The 15000-nt window shown below is 53.7% G+C and overlaps 4 protein-coding genes across 9 annotated transcripts in view; 2 read left to right on the forward strand and 2 right to left on the reverse strand.

Moving 5' to 3' along the window:
- ap4m1 (adaptor related protein complex 4 subunit mu 1) overlaps positions 1-2316 on the reverse strand; it is an 11492-nt gene extending 9176 nt beyond the window's left edge. The window contains exons 1-7 of one of the 3 annotated variants that reach the window (XM_028421098.1): positions 2060-2316; positions 1798-1843; positions 1642-1727; positions 1455-1561; positions 642-738; positions 453-563; positions 1-58 (exon numbers count right to left, since the gene is read on the reverse strand). The exon at positions 1-58 is cut by the window's left edge and continues 20 nt beyond it. In XM_028421098.1, the coding sequence (XP_028276899.1) occupies positions 1-58; positions 453-563; positions 642-738; positions 1455-1561; positions 1642-1644 (376 nt within the window). In that variant the 5' untranslated portion in view covers positions 1645-1727; positions 1798-1843; positions 2060-2316. Of the gene's footprint in view, positions 59-452; positions 564-641; positions 739-1454; positions 1562-1641; positions 1728-1797; positions 1860-2059 lie in introns of all 3 variants that reach the window. The other 2 variants (XM_028421095.1, XM_028421097.1) reach the window with 2 other exon arrangements.
- Positions 2317-2483: 167 nt separating this feature from the next.
- On the forward strand, positions 2484-4544 carry rbmx2 (RNA binding motif protein X-linked 2; the record flags this gene model as incomplete). The annotated part of the gene is made up of 6 exons (XM_028421102.1): positions 2484-2628; positions 3409-3524; positions 3595-3646; positions 3734-3863; positions 3981-4167; positions 4243-4544. Coding segments are annotated over exons 1-6 (792 nt in total), but the record flags the coding sequence as incomplete, so codon positions are not given.
- Positions 4545-5250: 706 nt separating this feature from the next.
- On the forward strand, positions 5251-8414 carry LOC114445840 (P2Y purinoceptor 3-like). 2 transcript variants are annotated; one of them, XM_028421094.1, is made up of 4 exons: positions 5251-5455; positions 5843-5932; positions 6471-7174; positions 7418-8414. In XM_028421094.1, the coding sequence occupies exons 3-4, from the start codon at positions 6720-6722 to the stop codon at positions 8307-8309; spliced, it is 1347 nt and encodes a 448-aa protein (XP_028276895.1). In that variant the 5' UTR covers positions 5251-5455; positions 5843-5932; positions 6471-6719; the 3' UTR covers positions 8310-8414. The 2 variants fall into 2 exon arrangements, with proteins under 2 accessions (XP_028276895.1, XP_028276894.1); XM_028421093.1 differs by lacking the exon at positions 5251-5455 and having other exon boundaries at positions 5527-5932.
- A 58-nt stretch (positions 8415-8472) lies between these two features.
- Positions 8473-15000, reverse strand: part of LOC114445842 (flavin-containing monooxygenase FMO GS-OX-like 4) — a 6598-nt gene continuing 70 nt past the window's right edge. Inside the window, exons 1-9 of one of the 3 annotated variants that reach the window (XM_028421100.1) lie at positions 14968-15000; positions 14166-14535; positions 11408-11546; positions 11201-11331; positions 11050-11102; positions 10830-10954; positions 9890-9997; positions 9564-9773; positions 8473-9487 (exon numbers count right to left, since the gene is read on the reverse strand). The exon at positions 14968-15000 is cut by the window's right edge and continues 70 nt beyond it. In XM_028421100.1, coding sequence (XP_028276901.1) covers positions 9161-9487; positions 9564-9773; positions 9890-9997; positions 10830-10954; positions 11050-11102; positions 11201-11331; positions 11408-11546; positions 14166-14368 — 1296 coding nt within the window. In that variant the 5' untranslated portion in view covers positions 14369-14535; positions 14968-15000 and the 3' untranslated portion in view covers positions 8473-9160. Of the gene's footprint in view, positions 9488-9563; positions 9774-9889; positions 9998-10829; positions 10955-11049; positions 11103-11200; positions 11332-11407; positions 11547-14165; positions 14714-14967 lie in introns of all 3 variants that reach the window. The other 2 variants (XM_028421101.1, XM_028421099.1) reach the window with 2 other exon arrangements.

The raw sequence follows: 15000 nt of genomic DNA on the forward strand, positions 1-15000 counted from the left end.
TGGGTCGGGTGGCCGCAGAGCTCGGAGCCACTTTACTCTGCTGTGTCTCTGCTCCAAACTGCAGAAAAGAGACAGCACTCAGATAAACTGCATTCACACTGAAAGGAGGTGTGTGTGTGTCTGTGTGTGTGTCTGTGTGTCTCTGTGTGTGTCTGTGTGTCTGTGTGTGTGTCTGTGTGTGTGTGTGTCTCTGTGTCTGTGTGTCTGTGTGTGTGTGTCTCTGTGTGTGTCTGTGTGTGTGTGTGTGTGTGTGTGTGTGTGTGTGTGTGTGTGTGTGTGTCTGTGTGTGTCTGTGTGTCTGTGTGTGTGTCTGTGTGTGTGTGTGTCTGTGTGTGTCTGTGTGTCTGTGTGTGTGTCTGTGTGTGTCTGTGTGTGTCTGTGTGTGTGTCTGTGTGTGTGTCTGTGTGTGTGTGTGTGTGTCTGTGTGTGTGTCTGTGTGTGTGTGTGTGTACCAGTCCCACGTTGCTGAGGTCGAACAGGCTGAACGGTCGGGAGGACACGGCTTCAGTCTGGATGAAGTTTTTCAGGACATCAGAGGACGTTGTCTGGATGTAACCGTAGTCCTGACAAACACACACAGGTCTGAGTCTGATCGTCCACCGGTTAAAGTCCCACCGCTGGGTAAGAACAGAGATGCTCACCACCACCTCGTCCAGCAGCTCGTAGATGAGGGCGAAGTTCATCTGCACCGACTTCTCACACAGGCTGCCACAGTAATCTTTGACCAGAGCGGTGAGTCTGAAACACAGAGCAGGCAGCTCAGGCTGTTTTTAAAGTCCCTGTGATCTGTACTGAGAGCAGGGAGCAGGTGGAGGAACACCTGGAGAGGTGGAGGTTTGTCTGGAAAGAAGAGGAATGAAGACAGAATGCATGTGTGTGAAAGGGAGGGCGGTGGAACAGGGAGGCTACAGGGGTGGGGTCAAGAAGGTGCAGCAGGTTAAGTACATGGGGTCGACGGTTCAGTGTGGAGTGTGGAAAAGAGGTGGAGAGACGAGTGCAGGCGGGTTGGAGTGGGTGGAGAAATGTGTCTGTGTGTGTGCTGTTGGACAGTGTCAGCAAGAATCAGAAGAAAAGGACAGACAGCAGGGAGGAGAAGGGCTGGAGGAAGACGAGGATGAAGATCAGCGAGGACAGACAGGAACGAGCTCATCACAGGGACAGCTCAGGTGGGCTGTTAGGGGACAAAGAGAGGACAGATGGACATGTGCAGAGGAGGGACAGAGGTTACGGTGGTAGAAGGATGCTGGAGCTGCAGGCAGGAGGTCAGGAGGAAGGTCAAAGAGGAGACACGTGGACGTGCTGAGAGAGGACATGGAGTTAGCTGGTGTGAGGAAGAGGAAGCAGAGGATGGAGAGTCCTGAAGGAACCGACTGTGAACCTTCAGTCCCACAGGGGGCGCTCTGTAGACACACTGAGCGGGGCCCAAAGGAACTGTTCAGACCAACAGAGCTCACCGGTTGAGGAACTCGATGATGGTGAAAGGCGATGAGTCCGCTGTTGTCGTGGCGACCCAGTAGAGTCCTCCCTGCCGGACGTGGATGAAGTGAAGATCTTTGTGCTTCTGCAGGAATAAAACACGGAGCCCGGGTTTAACTGATGTCCCTCAGAGGACAACGTCAGCTCACATCAGATCAGTGTTACCATGACGACCGGAGGCTGGTCTCCAGTCAGCGCTGTGACCTTCTCGTAGAAGAGACTGACGACATCACTTCCTGCTTCCCCACGAACTGACGCGTAGGTCAAGGTGAGCAAAGCTTCAGGCGGAGTCAGTGATGGTGTGTGCAGGCGGAAGGATACAGTCTTTGTAGATGAGGTGGTCTCCCTTCGAGGACAAGACGAAGACCTGAGAGATCATGCTGCTGAGAGAAGGGTTAACACCCACACTTTGTTTAAATATGTACATCAAGCTCTCGAATCTGATTCAGAGAAGTCTGTCTCATGATCATCTAAGACCTGGACCACCAACATCCAGCCTGACACCGGCTTCAGTGGATCAGCGGAGCAGGACTCTGAGGAACCCTCTGTGTGGTTCTAATAAAACGGACTGTGGTGGACTCACCCGCAGAGGAGGCTGGAACAAGCTGGAACCCGCTGTTTATATTACGGAGCCACGACGTCAGCTAACGGTAGCATAGCAAACCCGGCTAACTGATAGAAGCTAACGCACCGTGTTTAAACGCTGACAGGAGCCAGACACACACGCGCATTAAACGAATTCATTAAAGTTTAGCTGATTAAAATCTACATGCTAAACTAGCCGACTACCGACAGGCGGATGTTTAGAAGCCGGGTTATCGGTGAGCCTGCAGCTCCACAGCGCCGCCTGCTGTACCGGAGGTACAGGAGGTACAGCAGGTTAACCAACAGCAGGCGCCTCTCCGTGGGTTAACACGTTTTAAACGCGTCATATGATAAATAAACACACAGCCGAACGGACAATTATGGATTTATACACAGAAAATATATTTTGGTGTTGAGTGACTCAAACGTGTCGATTGGTGAAAACATCCACCCAGCAGGCGGCAGCAGAGGCGGGAACTCAGGCGGAAGTAGTTCCGGTCTGAAGCTGGTTTCCACCGTGTGTTTGTGTTCGCTGTGTGTTTGTGTTCGCTGTGTGTTCACGATGAAGTGAGTAAACCTTCTCATTTCAAACCCTTTGTGTTCGCTGTGTGTTTACTGTGCTAACATGCTAGTAAATGCTCAGCGTTAGCCAGCGGCCCTTCATCCAATCTACAAACCAGAGTGTGTTGGTGTGTGCTGTGCTAACATGCTAATAGCCAGAGTGTGTTGGTGTTTGTGTGCTAACATGCTAATAGCCAGAGTGTGTTGGTGTTTGTGTGCTAACATGCTAATAGCCAGAGTGTGTTGGTGTTTGTGTGCTAACATGCTAACAGCCAGAGTGTTTTGGTGTGTGCTGTGCTAACATGCTAACGGCCAGCTTGTGTTGGTGTTTGTGTGCTGTGCTAACATGCTAACAGCCAGAGTGTGTTGGTGTGTGCTGTGCTAACATGCTAACAGCCAGCTTGTGTTCAGAATCTTCGCTGTTTAATGTTTCCGCCGTGTGACGTCACTGTGATCTGTACTATTACACGCTGCTGGTGGATTCGGTGAAACACTGAAACGCAGCTCATTAGTGAAATGCTCAGCCTTCAGAAGCCTCCTCAGTGGCCTGAGCTGTGCGGACTGCAGCCTGTCCCGCTCCGAATCAGCGCTGAAGACTTGTTCGCAGCAGCCTTCGGCACAGAGGGGCCTTGGTGAATGTGTTGTATTTGATCTTGATGTGACATGTGGGTCGTCGTGTGAAGGATTCTCCGAGCTGAGGCTTGTTTGTTGTGTTTGTGCTCCACAGCCAATGAGATGAATGTCAGTGTGTCTTCAGGTCACATGTCCTCTGTCCTCTGTCCACAGTCCACTGACCAAGGTGAAGCTGATCAACGAGCTGAACGAGCGCGAGGCCGACCTCGGGGTCAGCGAGTCGGTGTCCTGGCACACAGAGTACAGGGACAGCGCCTGGGTCTTTGTGGGTGAGTCAGCCGGTCGGTCTGCGCCGCCGCTCTCTGCTCCCTGACCTTTAACTTCCTGTGTGTCCTGCAGGAGGGTTTCCATACGAGCTGACGGAGGGCGACCTCATCTGCGTCTTCTCCCAGTATGTGCCCGCTCTGCCGCGATGTGTCCGCCTCGCTCTGACAGCCGGCTTCATCTTCATCTTCCTCTTCCTCTCGCACACCTGCAGGTACGGTGAAATCGTCAACATCAACCTGGTGCGTGACAAGAAGACGGGGAAGTCCAAAGGGTTCTGCTTCATCTGCTACGAGGACCAGAGGAGCACCATCCTGGCTGTGGACAACTTCAATGGCATCAAGGTGACACACATACAGAGGCCCCTGAACGCACCACCACTGCATGAAACACCTCTCCACACCAGCAGGTGGCAGACACACAGACAGTGTGGTACAGCTGATGCCGTTCCTGTGTTTCAGATCAAAGGTCGGACCATCCGCGTGGACCACGTTAAAGACTACCGTCCTCCCAAAGACACGGAGAGCATCGACGACATAACAAAGCGTCTCAGAGATGAAGGCTGTGCTCCCAAAGTCCCCGAGTCCTCCTCCTCCTCCTCAGATGAAGACGAGCAGCTCGTCGTACCTATGAAGAAGCCCAAGAAAGGTGAGGTCACTTCCTCTTGCCCACATGATGCAGGACCAGAAGGTCTCTTAACCACGTGTCCTCTGTGTCCCACAGACAAGAAGGAGAAGAAGAAAAAGAAGAAAGAGAAGAAGGAGAAGAAGAAGGAGAGGGAGAGGAGAAGCCAGCCTTCCTCCCCTCCTCCTGCAGCTATCAGAGTTAAAGAGGAGAAGGAGGACGCCGCCTACAACAAATACATCCAGAGGGGGACACCACCTGGAGAACAGGAGAACGGACAGAGAGCAGGGGACAGTCAGAGGAAAGAGACAGACAGAGAGCAGGACAGGAGCAGGAACAGAGAGGGAGACAGGAGGAGACAGACAGACGGGGACAGTGGGAGGAGAGACACAGACAGGTGCAGAGAAACGGACAGAGACAGCAGACACAGAGAGACAGACAGGGACAGCAGGCGCAAAGAGACAGACAGAGAGGACAGTGTGTGTGTGTGTGTGTGTGTGTGTGTGGTCTGTGTGTGTGTTTGGTGTGTGTGTGTGTGTGTGTTTTGGTGTGTGTGTGTGTTTGTGTGTGTGTGTGTGTGTGTCTGTGTGTGTGTGTGTGTGTGTGTGTGTCTGTGTGTGTGTCTGTGTGTGTGTCTGTGTCTGTTTGTGTGTTTTGGGTCACTCCTCTTGAAACGCGGTACATTCTTCAGGTCCATCTCAGTGATTGTTGATCACGGTTTACTTTAGACATGAGGGAATAATCCACTTCCTGTGACGTCATTGAAACGTGATGTTTCATGTCAACAGATTAAGGCTGCAGCGCCCCCAGCTGGCCGTGACAGAGGCTGAACGTCTCACACACAGGAAACATATATACATATATATATTGATATATGTAGGTCAGTCTGAGCTGGGCCCTGCAGGGTGTGATGAGCTCAGGGCTGAGCAGCAGCTAACAAAGCTAACTGTTCACTGAGCGATGCTACAGTGTAAATAAAAAGTTCTAAACATTTGAAAGTGTTGGCGTTCACTCTGATTTAATCACGACAAAGCTAAAGCTATTAGCATGTTAGCTTCTAATTAGCAAACAGCATCTTTACCAGCAGCACTGTAACGGCAGCTGATGTTGTGACGCTGGTCACATGACCTCACACAGCAGATGTGTCTGCATCCCCCCCCCCCCCTCAGAGCTGATGATGATGAAGCAGGGAGGAGGAGGAAGAGGAGGAGCTGACGTCTTCACCCTGCTTTCTGATTAAAGCCTGAGAGGAGCTCCAGGAGAGCCAGCTCCAGCTCCAGGAGAGCGAGCAGGTTGAGCTGCTGCAGGGAAGGTGAGTGAGACTCCCGTCAGGCTGCTGCTCTGTTGTCTCTGTCTCTCTCTGTCTCTGCCTGTCAGGTGGAGGAGGACGCAGCGTGTCCACAGCTCCCTGTGTTTTCTGCCTTTTGAAGGGACGCTGGTGTCAGCGGGTCAGTTTGAGCAGCTTTCTGCCCGTTTACACTAAACAAGCCTGAAAGTGATCAAACGTAGTGATGGCTTCAGGGACTGATCCGTGGAAGACGCCTCTCGTTCGGTCCCCTTTGTTCAAACCTCGGCGGCGTGTGCGACTCGGAGCGGTGCCCCGAGCGACGCCCTGAGCGCCTCCTCCGCCTCTGCAGTCCCTGTATTGGGTTTCATTCCTGCAGTTCTGGCTGAATGAACGCTGATCAATTATTTACAGAGAAGCTGAAGGTCAGAGGAGAAGCCCCGAGAGACCCTCCGACACAGCACAGCCCGCCGCCGAGACGGACGCCAGAGGACGCGGCTGAAGGTAGGACCTGAGCATTATCATTATTATTGATTTTATAATAATACTGAAGACGAGCTCGTCTGATCCGTCTGTAACAAGCAGGTCACTCTGACCTCTGACCTTTGAAATGAACTGACTGGACCTGTGCATCACCAACAGCAGTCACATGACCAACACTCAGAGTTATTCTGCTCTGACTGCAGACAGGATGTGTGTGTGTGGAGCAGGACTTCATGCTGCAGGGACCAATGAGCAGAGAAGCCTCAGGTCACAGTGACCTTTGACCCTTAAACCCTCATGTACCAAACCTAGAACAACATGATGCCTTCAGGAGCATCCCAAAAACATCAGACACAAACCCGTTAAAACCAGAGAGCTCATCCCGAGCGTGGCTCCAAAGCTGCTCAGAGCAGCCGCACTCGAACGCCACACGGCCTGGTTAATGATCGACGGGCTAATTGTGCGCGACATAGTCCTCCTCAGCAGAACGCCGGCACATTCTGGTACATTCTGAACCAGCTTTTCCAAAGCGATGACACGGTGTTTTTCTTTCTGTCAGACATGGATCGCCCGATGGACAGAAGGTAGACCGGGAGGCAGGCGGACAGACGGACAGACCGGGAGGCAGACAGACGGAAGACGGGAGGCAGACAGACGGACGGACCGGGAGGCAGACGGACAGACCGGGAGGCAGACGGACAGACCGGGAGGCAGACGGACTGACATGCAGGTGGACACGGTGAGAAGTCAGGATTCCAGCGAAGGAGCGATGACACCAGGGGAACTCTGCCAGAAATAGAGGTCCATCATGAGCCCCACCCCCCACATCGGCCTGGTGGCGGCAGCGGTGGCGAGTAAGCACCCCAACAGCTCGGGCCCCTGGCCCACCTCGCCCCTCCCTCCAGCATCCTGCAGCATTGACGAGTCCTACAAGTACGTCTTTCTGCCCGTCTGCTACTCGCTGACCTTCCTCTTCAGCCTCACCCTGAACTCTGTGGTGCTCCTGCGCTCCTGCCGCCACCATGGAGGCGGTGGAGGCGGTGGAGGCGGCAGCGGGCGGCGCTGGAACACCTCCCTGATCTACATGGTCAACCTGGCCACCACGGACCTGATGTACGGCCTGTCGCTGCCCTTTCTGGTGGCGAGCTACGTGCTGAGGGACCACTGGGTGTTCGGGGACTTCATGTGCCGCCTGGTGCGCTTCCTGTTCTACTTCAACCTCTACTGCTCCATCTTCTTCCTCACCTGCATCTCTGTGCACAGGTAGGACGGCTGGAGCCACGCCCCCCCAGGTGTGGCGGTGCAGCTCTGTAAACCACCAGCACTCTGCTGCTGTAGCTTCCTGGTTAATGTTTGATGGTCCCTGAACTTTGATTCGCTGACAGGAACTCTGTCTCTGCCGACCTTTGAGCCAATCAGTGAACTGTGGGTGCTTGGATCAGAGGCCGGCAGACTCAGATGTGATTAAACGAGCAGGAGGTTCACCACAGCTCTGTCTGTCCACAGGTACCTCGGGATCTGCCACCCGATGAGCACCATCGCTCTGGAGAGTAAGCGGGTGGTGAAGGGGACCTGTGCCCTGGTGTGGGTGGTGGTGTTCATCCTCACTTGTCCCATCTTCAGGTTCGCCCAGACAGGATATGTGAGGCGAGGAGGCGGGGACAGGGACGGGGGGAACAGGACTGTGGAGCAGGGAGACGTGGAGGTCTACATGAACTGCTGGGACGACGCCATCGATAAGGAGTTTGCGGATTACGTCCCATATGGCATCGTGCTCCACCTGCTGGGCTTCTTCGTGCCCTTCGTCATCATCGCCTGCTGCTACTCTCAGGTGGTGCGGACCATATTTCAGACCTTGCGCTCCCCTCCAAGTTCAATAGAGGGCGGGGAGGACGGTCCGGTGGGGGACGGGGTGAGCGAAGGTACACGAGAACGGGAGAGGACGTCAGTCTCCATCTCCGGCTCACAGTACTCACACTACATCCGGCGCCGGCGGAAGTCCATTAAAACCATCCTAACCATCACGCTGCTCTTCGCTCTCTGCTTCCTGCCCTTCCACGTGACGCGGACGCTCTTCCTGCTCCTGCGGCGGGGGCAGCTCGGTGGCTGCAACGTCATGAAGACCGTCTCCATCTGCTACAAGGTCACCAGACCCCTGGCCTCCTGCAATGCGTGGCTCAACGCCCTCCTGTACTTCCTGACCGGGGATAAAGGCGCACCCTGCTGCTGCTCGGGAGAAAACTCTGTCCGCAGGGACCGCCGCAGCGGCTCCCTCTGGTGGCCGCTGAAGATCCTGAAAAAAGAAGGACTGGGAGAGGATGAGCAGGATGTGGCGGAGAAGGTGGAGAGGGAGGTGCACATGGAGAACGAGTCCAAGTCTTCAAGGGTCATCTTCTAGGACTCGGTAGGGGCTCAAAGGTTCCCCGTTGGACCCAACCTCTCCCAGGATGCATTGCAAACAGGACTCTGTAACTGTGGTGACGCTGACAGGAAGTCCTCTGTACACAGGTGACCCGGAGACACGGCCGCAGCCCAGCAGCTAAACAGGAAGTGACGCTGCGTGTTTTCACAGATCAGACTTTATTCCAATTCCCCTCAATAAGTCAAATTACAGGAAAATTGATTGATCAATAATCAATAAGCGGTGGGCAGTCTTATTGTTTAGCTCTGATGTTAACACTTCCTGTCTGTGGTCCCACCGCAGGAACCAATCAATACTTTATAATCAATGAATCTGTTGATTTTCTGACATAAAGCAGGTCAGACTGAACTCATTGATTTTCCAGTGACCATGTGAAATGATTGATCGTCTTCTGTCTGTCTGTCATTTGTGATCATTGGAGACGTGAGGGCAGCCACGCTGTGTGAACATGTGCTTCCTGTTGTTGTTGTGAGTTGGTGCTGTCACGTGTGTGTGTCTGGATTAAAGGACCTCCTCAGCTCCGTGCCGCCTTGTTCATGGTTAACACAGGGAATGATTGATCAGCGTCCTCTGAAGAGTTACACCCACCATCTCACATTAGCACGTTAGCATGCTAACATTTAATAATTAGAGGTATCAAACACTTAAATGGCTGCAGGCGGCGTCCGGCCTGTGAGCAGCAGGTCTGCTGGTGCAGGAAACATTCACAGAAAAATCAACACTAAAATCAAGGTTCATCCTCTGAGGACAGAGATCACAGCGATTTAGACCGGTCCGTCAGCCCATCACGGACACTCAGACTCTTCATCGTCAGCTGGTCCTGGCGTTCAGCCGTCAGCGCTCCCGTTGATCAGCTCCCAGCGGGTGCTGCTGATCAGTCTGTAGTTGAGTCGGCGGTAGTTCTCCGGGTGGACCTGCCGCTGCCTCCACACCTCCTCATACAGGCTGCGCACCACCGGAGGCAGCGGGGGGAAACCGGCGGAGCGAGCCAGCACCTCACAGTACTCCCACTGGTCCTGATCCATCTTCAGCAGGTGGTGCTGCTTCACCCCACGCTCCACCTTCTCCTGCAGATCCCGCAGGACCTCCTCCTCCATCTGAGCCTGAGGCGGCAACGTGACGGAGCCATCCAGCACGGCCAGAGCGAACTGCACCTGCAGGAACAGACCAGCTGTCAGAGCCTCGGGGCCTCCTGCTGAGCCCACACCTGCTGCACGCCCGGAGGCTCACCTGGCAGTTGAAGTTGGGGAAGGGGCAGATGATCTTACAGATTCCGATGAAGAAGAGTGAGGGGAAGGCGGGGGGCATCATGAAGCGGTACAGAGGGGACACCACCTGGTCCTGGATCACCAGGCCGAGCTCAGCCGCGTCCAGGAACGGATACTTGAAGTTGTATCCAGTGCAAAACATCAGCACATCAGCCGAGGCCACCGAGCCGTCCTGACAGCGACCAGCCAATCACAGGAGACATTTGAACATGGCGTCAGTCAGGAGGTCAAAGAGCAGCGACGACATGCTGAAATGAGTCAACAGCTCTGTGATGTAAGAGCAGTCACCTGGAAACGAACACCGCCGTCCTCCTCCACCGCCACCACCGAGCTGGCCTGCTGGATCCCAGCCGGGAGAGGGAAGGTGAGACGAGGCAGGGCGTGACTCAGGGTCACCTGGAGAGAGAGAGGGACTGATGACATCATCAATATGTGACACTAATCTCTTACTGTTTACGATGAGTTAGACAGTCACACATAAAAGGTTCATGAATAAAACAAAAAGACCAAGAAGCTCACGTTTAGATGTTAATGAGCATGTTGATGGACATGTTGACATGTTGGTTGACATGTTGGACATGTTGATGGACATGTTGACATGTTGATGGACATGTTGATGGACATGTTGACATGTTGATGGACATGTTGATGAGCATGTTGATGGACATGTGAATAGACATGTTAATGGACATGTGGATGGACATGTGGATGAGCATGTGGATGAGCATGTGGTTGGACATGTGGATGAGCATGTGGATGGACATGTTGATAGACATGTTAATGGACATGTTGATAGACATGTTAATGGACATGTGGGTGGACATGTTGATGGACATGTGGATGGACATGTTGACATGTTGATGGACATGTTGACATGTTGATGGACATGTTGACATGTGGATGAGCATGTGGATGGACATGTTGACATGTGGATGGACATGTTGACATGTGGATGAGCATGTGGATGGACATGTTGACATGTGGATGGACATGTTGACATGTGGATGAGCATGTGGATGGACATGTTGACATGTTAATGGACATGTTGATGGACATGTTGACATGTTAATGGACATGTTGATGGACATGTTAATGGACATGTTGATGAGCATGTTGATGGACATGTTGATAGACATGTTAATGGACATGTTGATGGACATGTTGATGAGCATGTGGATGGACATGTGGATGGACAGACCAGTGTCACACACACACGGTGTTTTGGTACCTGAGCGCCGGCTCGGGCCAGCTCCATGGAGATGTCCAGGCCGGAAGCTTTGGCTCCCAGGACAACCACGGCCTGGCCGGCGTACGGCTCGGCGTGCCTGTAGGAGTGGCTGTGCAGCACCTTTCCTGTCAACACAAGCGTTAGCCTGCTGTCAGCTAGCTTAGCACTCTGCCTGATGTGTGGAACGTGCTGGGCTGAGTTAACCCTGTGGGTGCTGGACCTTTAAAGCTGCGTATTCCTGGTATGTCCGGGATGTGAGGGTCGGAGTAGTGACTGAGGACACAGAACAGACTCAGTCAGGGCTTTGGCGACACCCAGTGGCAGCAGGAAGCAACGACTCGAACATGCTGTTATTAAGTTTAGCTGCTCACCCTGAGCAGACGAACACAGAATCAAAGGTCTCTGTCTGCACGCCGCCTGACGGGTCTGATGATGTCACTTCCCACCTCGGTTTCTCCCCCGTTGTCATGACAACCCTCACACGTTCCACTGCAGTATTGAACTGAGGAACAGGAAGTCACAGAGAGGATTACAACTGCAGCTCAGCTGCGCTGATCACTCGTCCACAGAGGACTCACACGGATGTGAGGCCCGATGTCGTAGCTCTGACAGTATCTGTGCAGGTACTGCAGGACGGCCCGGTGAGACAGGAAGCTGCTCAGCTCAGGCTCAAAGGGGAAGTCCGGGAACATCATCACCTCCTTTGGAAGGTTGGTCCTGTCAGGACACCAGAGTCTCAGAGCAACCGCAGAGAGGGACACAACCGCAGAGAGGGACACAACCGCAGAGAGGGACACACAACCACAGAGAGGGACACACAACCACAGAGAGGGACACACCACAGAGAGGGACACACCACAGAGAGGGACACACAACCACAGAGAGGGACACACAACCACAGAGAGGGACACAACACAGAGAGGGACAACAACCACAGAGAGGGACACAACCGCAGAGAGGGACACACACCACAGAGAGGGACACACAACCACAGAGAGGGACACACCACAGAGAGGGACACACCACAGAGAGGGACACACAACCACAGAGAGGGACAAACACAGAGAGGGACAACAACCACAGAGAGGGACACAACACAGAGAGGGACAACAACCACAGAGAGGGACACAACACAGAGAGGGACAACAACCACAGAGAGGGACACAACACAGGGAGGCACAACAACCACAGAGAGGGACACAACACAGAGAGGGACAACAACCACAGAGAGGGACACAACACAGAGAGGGACAACAACCACAGAGAGGACACAACACAGAGGGAGGCACAACAACCACAGAGAGGGACACAACACAGAGAGGGCACAACAACCACAGAGAGGGACACAACACAGAGAGGGACAACAACCACAGAGAGGGACACAAACACAGAGAGGGACACAAACACAGAGAGGGACACAACCACAGAGAGGGACAACAACCACAGAGAGGGACACAACACAGGGAGGCACAACAACCACAGAGAGGGACACAAACCACAGAGAGGGACACAAACACAGAGAGGGACACAACCAAAGAGAGGGACACAACCACAGAGAGGGACACAAAACCACAGAGAGGGACACAAACACAGAGAGGGACACAACCACAGAGAGGGACACAAAACCACAGAGAGGGACACAAACACAGAGAGGGACACAACCAAAGAGAGGGACACCACACAGAGAGGGACACAACACAGAGAGGGACACAACACCACAGAGAGGGACACAACGCCACAGAGAGGGACAACAACCGCAGAGAGGGACACACAACCACAGAGAGGGCACAACCACAGAGAGGGACACAACACAGAGAGGGACACACAACCACAGAGAGGGACACACAACCACAGAGAGGACATACAACCGCAGAGAGGGACACAAGACAGAGAGGGACACACAACACAGAGAGGGACACAACCACAACTACAGAGAGGGACACAACCACAGAGAGGGACACAACTACAGAGAGGGACACAACCACAGAGAGGGACACAACACAGAGAGGGACATACAACCGCAGAGAGGGACACAACCGCAGAGAGGGACACAACCGCAGAGAGGGACACACAACCACAGAGAGGGACACACAACCACAGAGAGGGACACACCACAGAGAGGGACACACCACAGAGAGGGACACACAACCACAGAGAGGGACACACAACCACAGAGAGGGACACAACACAGAGAGGGACAACAACCACAGAGAGGGACACAACACAGAGAGGGACAACAACCACAGAGAGGGACACAACACAGGGAGGCACAACAACCACAGAGAGGGACACAACACAGAGAGGGACAACAACCACAGAGAGGGACACAACACAGAGAGGGACAACAACCACAGAGAGGGACACAACACAGGGAGGGACATACAACCACAGAGAGGGACACAACACAGAGAGGGACAACAACCACAGAGAGGGACACAACACAGGGAGGCACAACAACCACAGAGAGGGACACAAAACCACAGAGAGGGACACAAACACAGAGAGGGACACAACCAAAGAGAGGGACACAACCACAGAGAGGGACACAAAACCACAGAGAGGGACACAAACACAGAGAGGGACACAACCACAGAGAGGGACACAAACACAGAGAGGGACACAACCAAAGAGAGGGACACCACACAGAGAGGGACACAACACAGAGAGGGACACAACACCACAGAGAGGGACACAATGCCACAGAGAGGGACAACAACCGCAGAGAGGGACACACAACCACAGAGAGGGGCACAACCACAGAGAGGGACACAACACAGAGAGGGACACCACACAGAGAGGGACACAACACAGAGAGGGACACAACACCACAGAGAGGGACACAACGCCACAGAGAGGGACAACAACCGCAGAGAGGGGACACACAACCACAGAGAGGGGCACAACCACAGAGAGGGACACAACACAGAGAGGGACACACAACCACAGAGAGGGACACACAACCACAGAGAGGGACATACAACCGCAGAGAGGGACACAAGACAGAGAGGGACACACAACCACAGAGAGGGACACAACCACAACTACAGAGAGGGACACAACCACAGAGAGGGACACAACTACAGAGAGGGACACAACCACAGAGAGGGACACAACACAGAGAGGGACATACAACCGCAGAGAGGGACACAAGACAGAGAGGGACAACAACCACAGAGAGGGACAACAACCACAGAGAGGGACACAACCACAGAGAGGGACACAACACAGAGACACACAACTACAGAGAGGGACACACAACCACACAGAGACACAACCACAGAGACAGAACACAACCACAGAGAGACACAACCTTCCCTGTGCACAGTGATGTCATACCTGAGGTCTCTGTACATGCTGCTGTGGACCGGCCGCCCGTTGTCGTACGTACCGACGTGTTCGTCGTAACACCAGGTGCCGCCGATGTTGCCGGTGAGCTCGAACACCACCGGAGGGGCAAAGCTGCTCGGTCTGGACAGGATGTGTCTGGCTGCGCAGAGTCCAGCTGCCCCGGCGCCGACCACTGCCACCCGCTGCAACATCCTCACAGACAGAGGGCGCTGCAGAGGACTCTCAAACACAGAGACAATACTCACACAGCTCCAATGTGGCGGAAGTTTCCCAGAATGCCCTGCTGCAAGTAGCAGAAATGTTTCCAGAGTCTGAAAGTCGCGGTCCTGGCTCAGCTACACAAACAGGTTAACAGCTCCTGTGACCAGGATGTGATAAGACAAGCTCAGACTTCAGTGACGTCAGAGGCAGGCCCTCCAGTTTTTGCGGTCCCCTGGAAACATGTGTGCAGGAACCCTTAAAGCGGCCTCAGGGGCACAGAGCTGTCAGTAACAGTCAGAGCGGACTTTGACGCGCAGACTCCGTGAAGACGGCGGCTGTTTGAATGACGTCACATTACAGGAAACGTTCAGTGCTCAGGTCAAAGTGAAATAAATTCACCTGCGTTCACCTCCGACAACAAGCTCACGACTAAAGTTCCATTCACCTGCGCACCACAGGAGCCAGTGATGTCACACACTGCGCATGCTCGCAGTAACTCTATCAAACTTTTAAAAACATCAAGCTAGCTGTTTAGCTTGTAGCTAAAACACGGCGATTAATAGACAATAATCAATCAAATATGTCTCACCGGGCTCCGCGCGGGCCGGTACCGCCCCGATGT

The sequence above is a fragment of the Parambassis ranga genome, chromosome 14, assembly GCF_900634625.1.
Source record: "Parambassis ranga chromosome 14, fParRan2.1, whole genome shotgun sequence".
NCBI lineage: Eukaryota > Metazoa > Chordata > Actinopteri > Ambassidae > Parambassis > Parambassis ranga.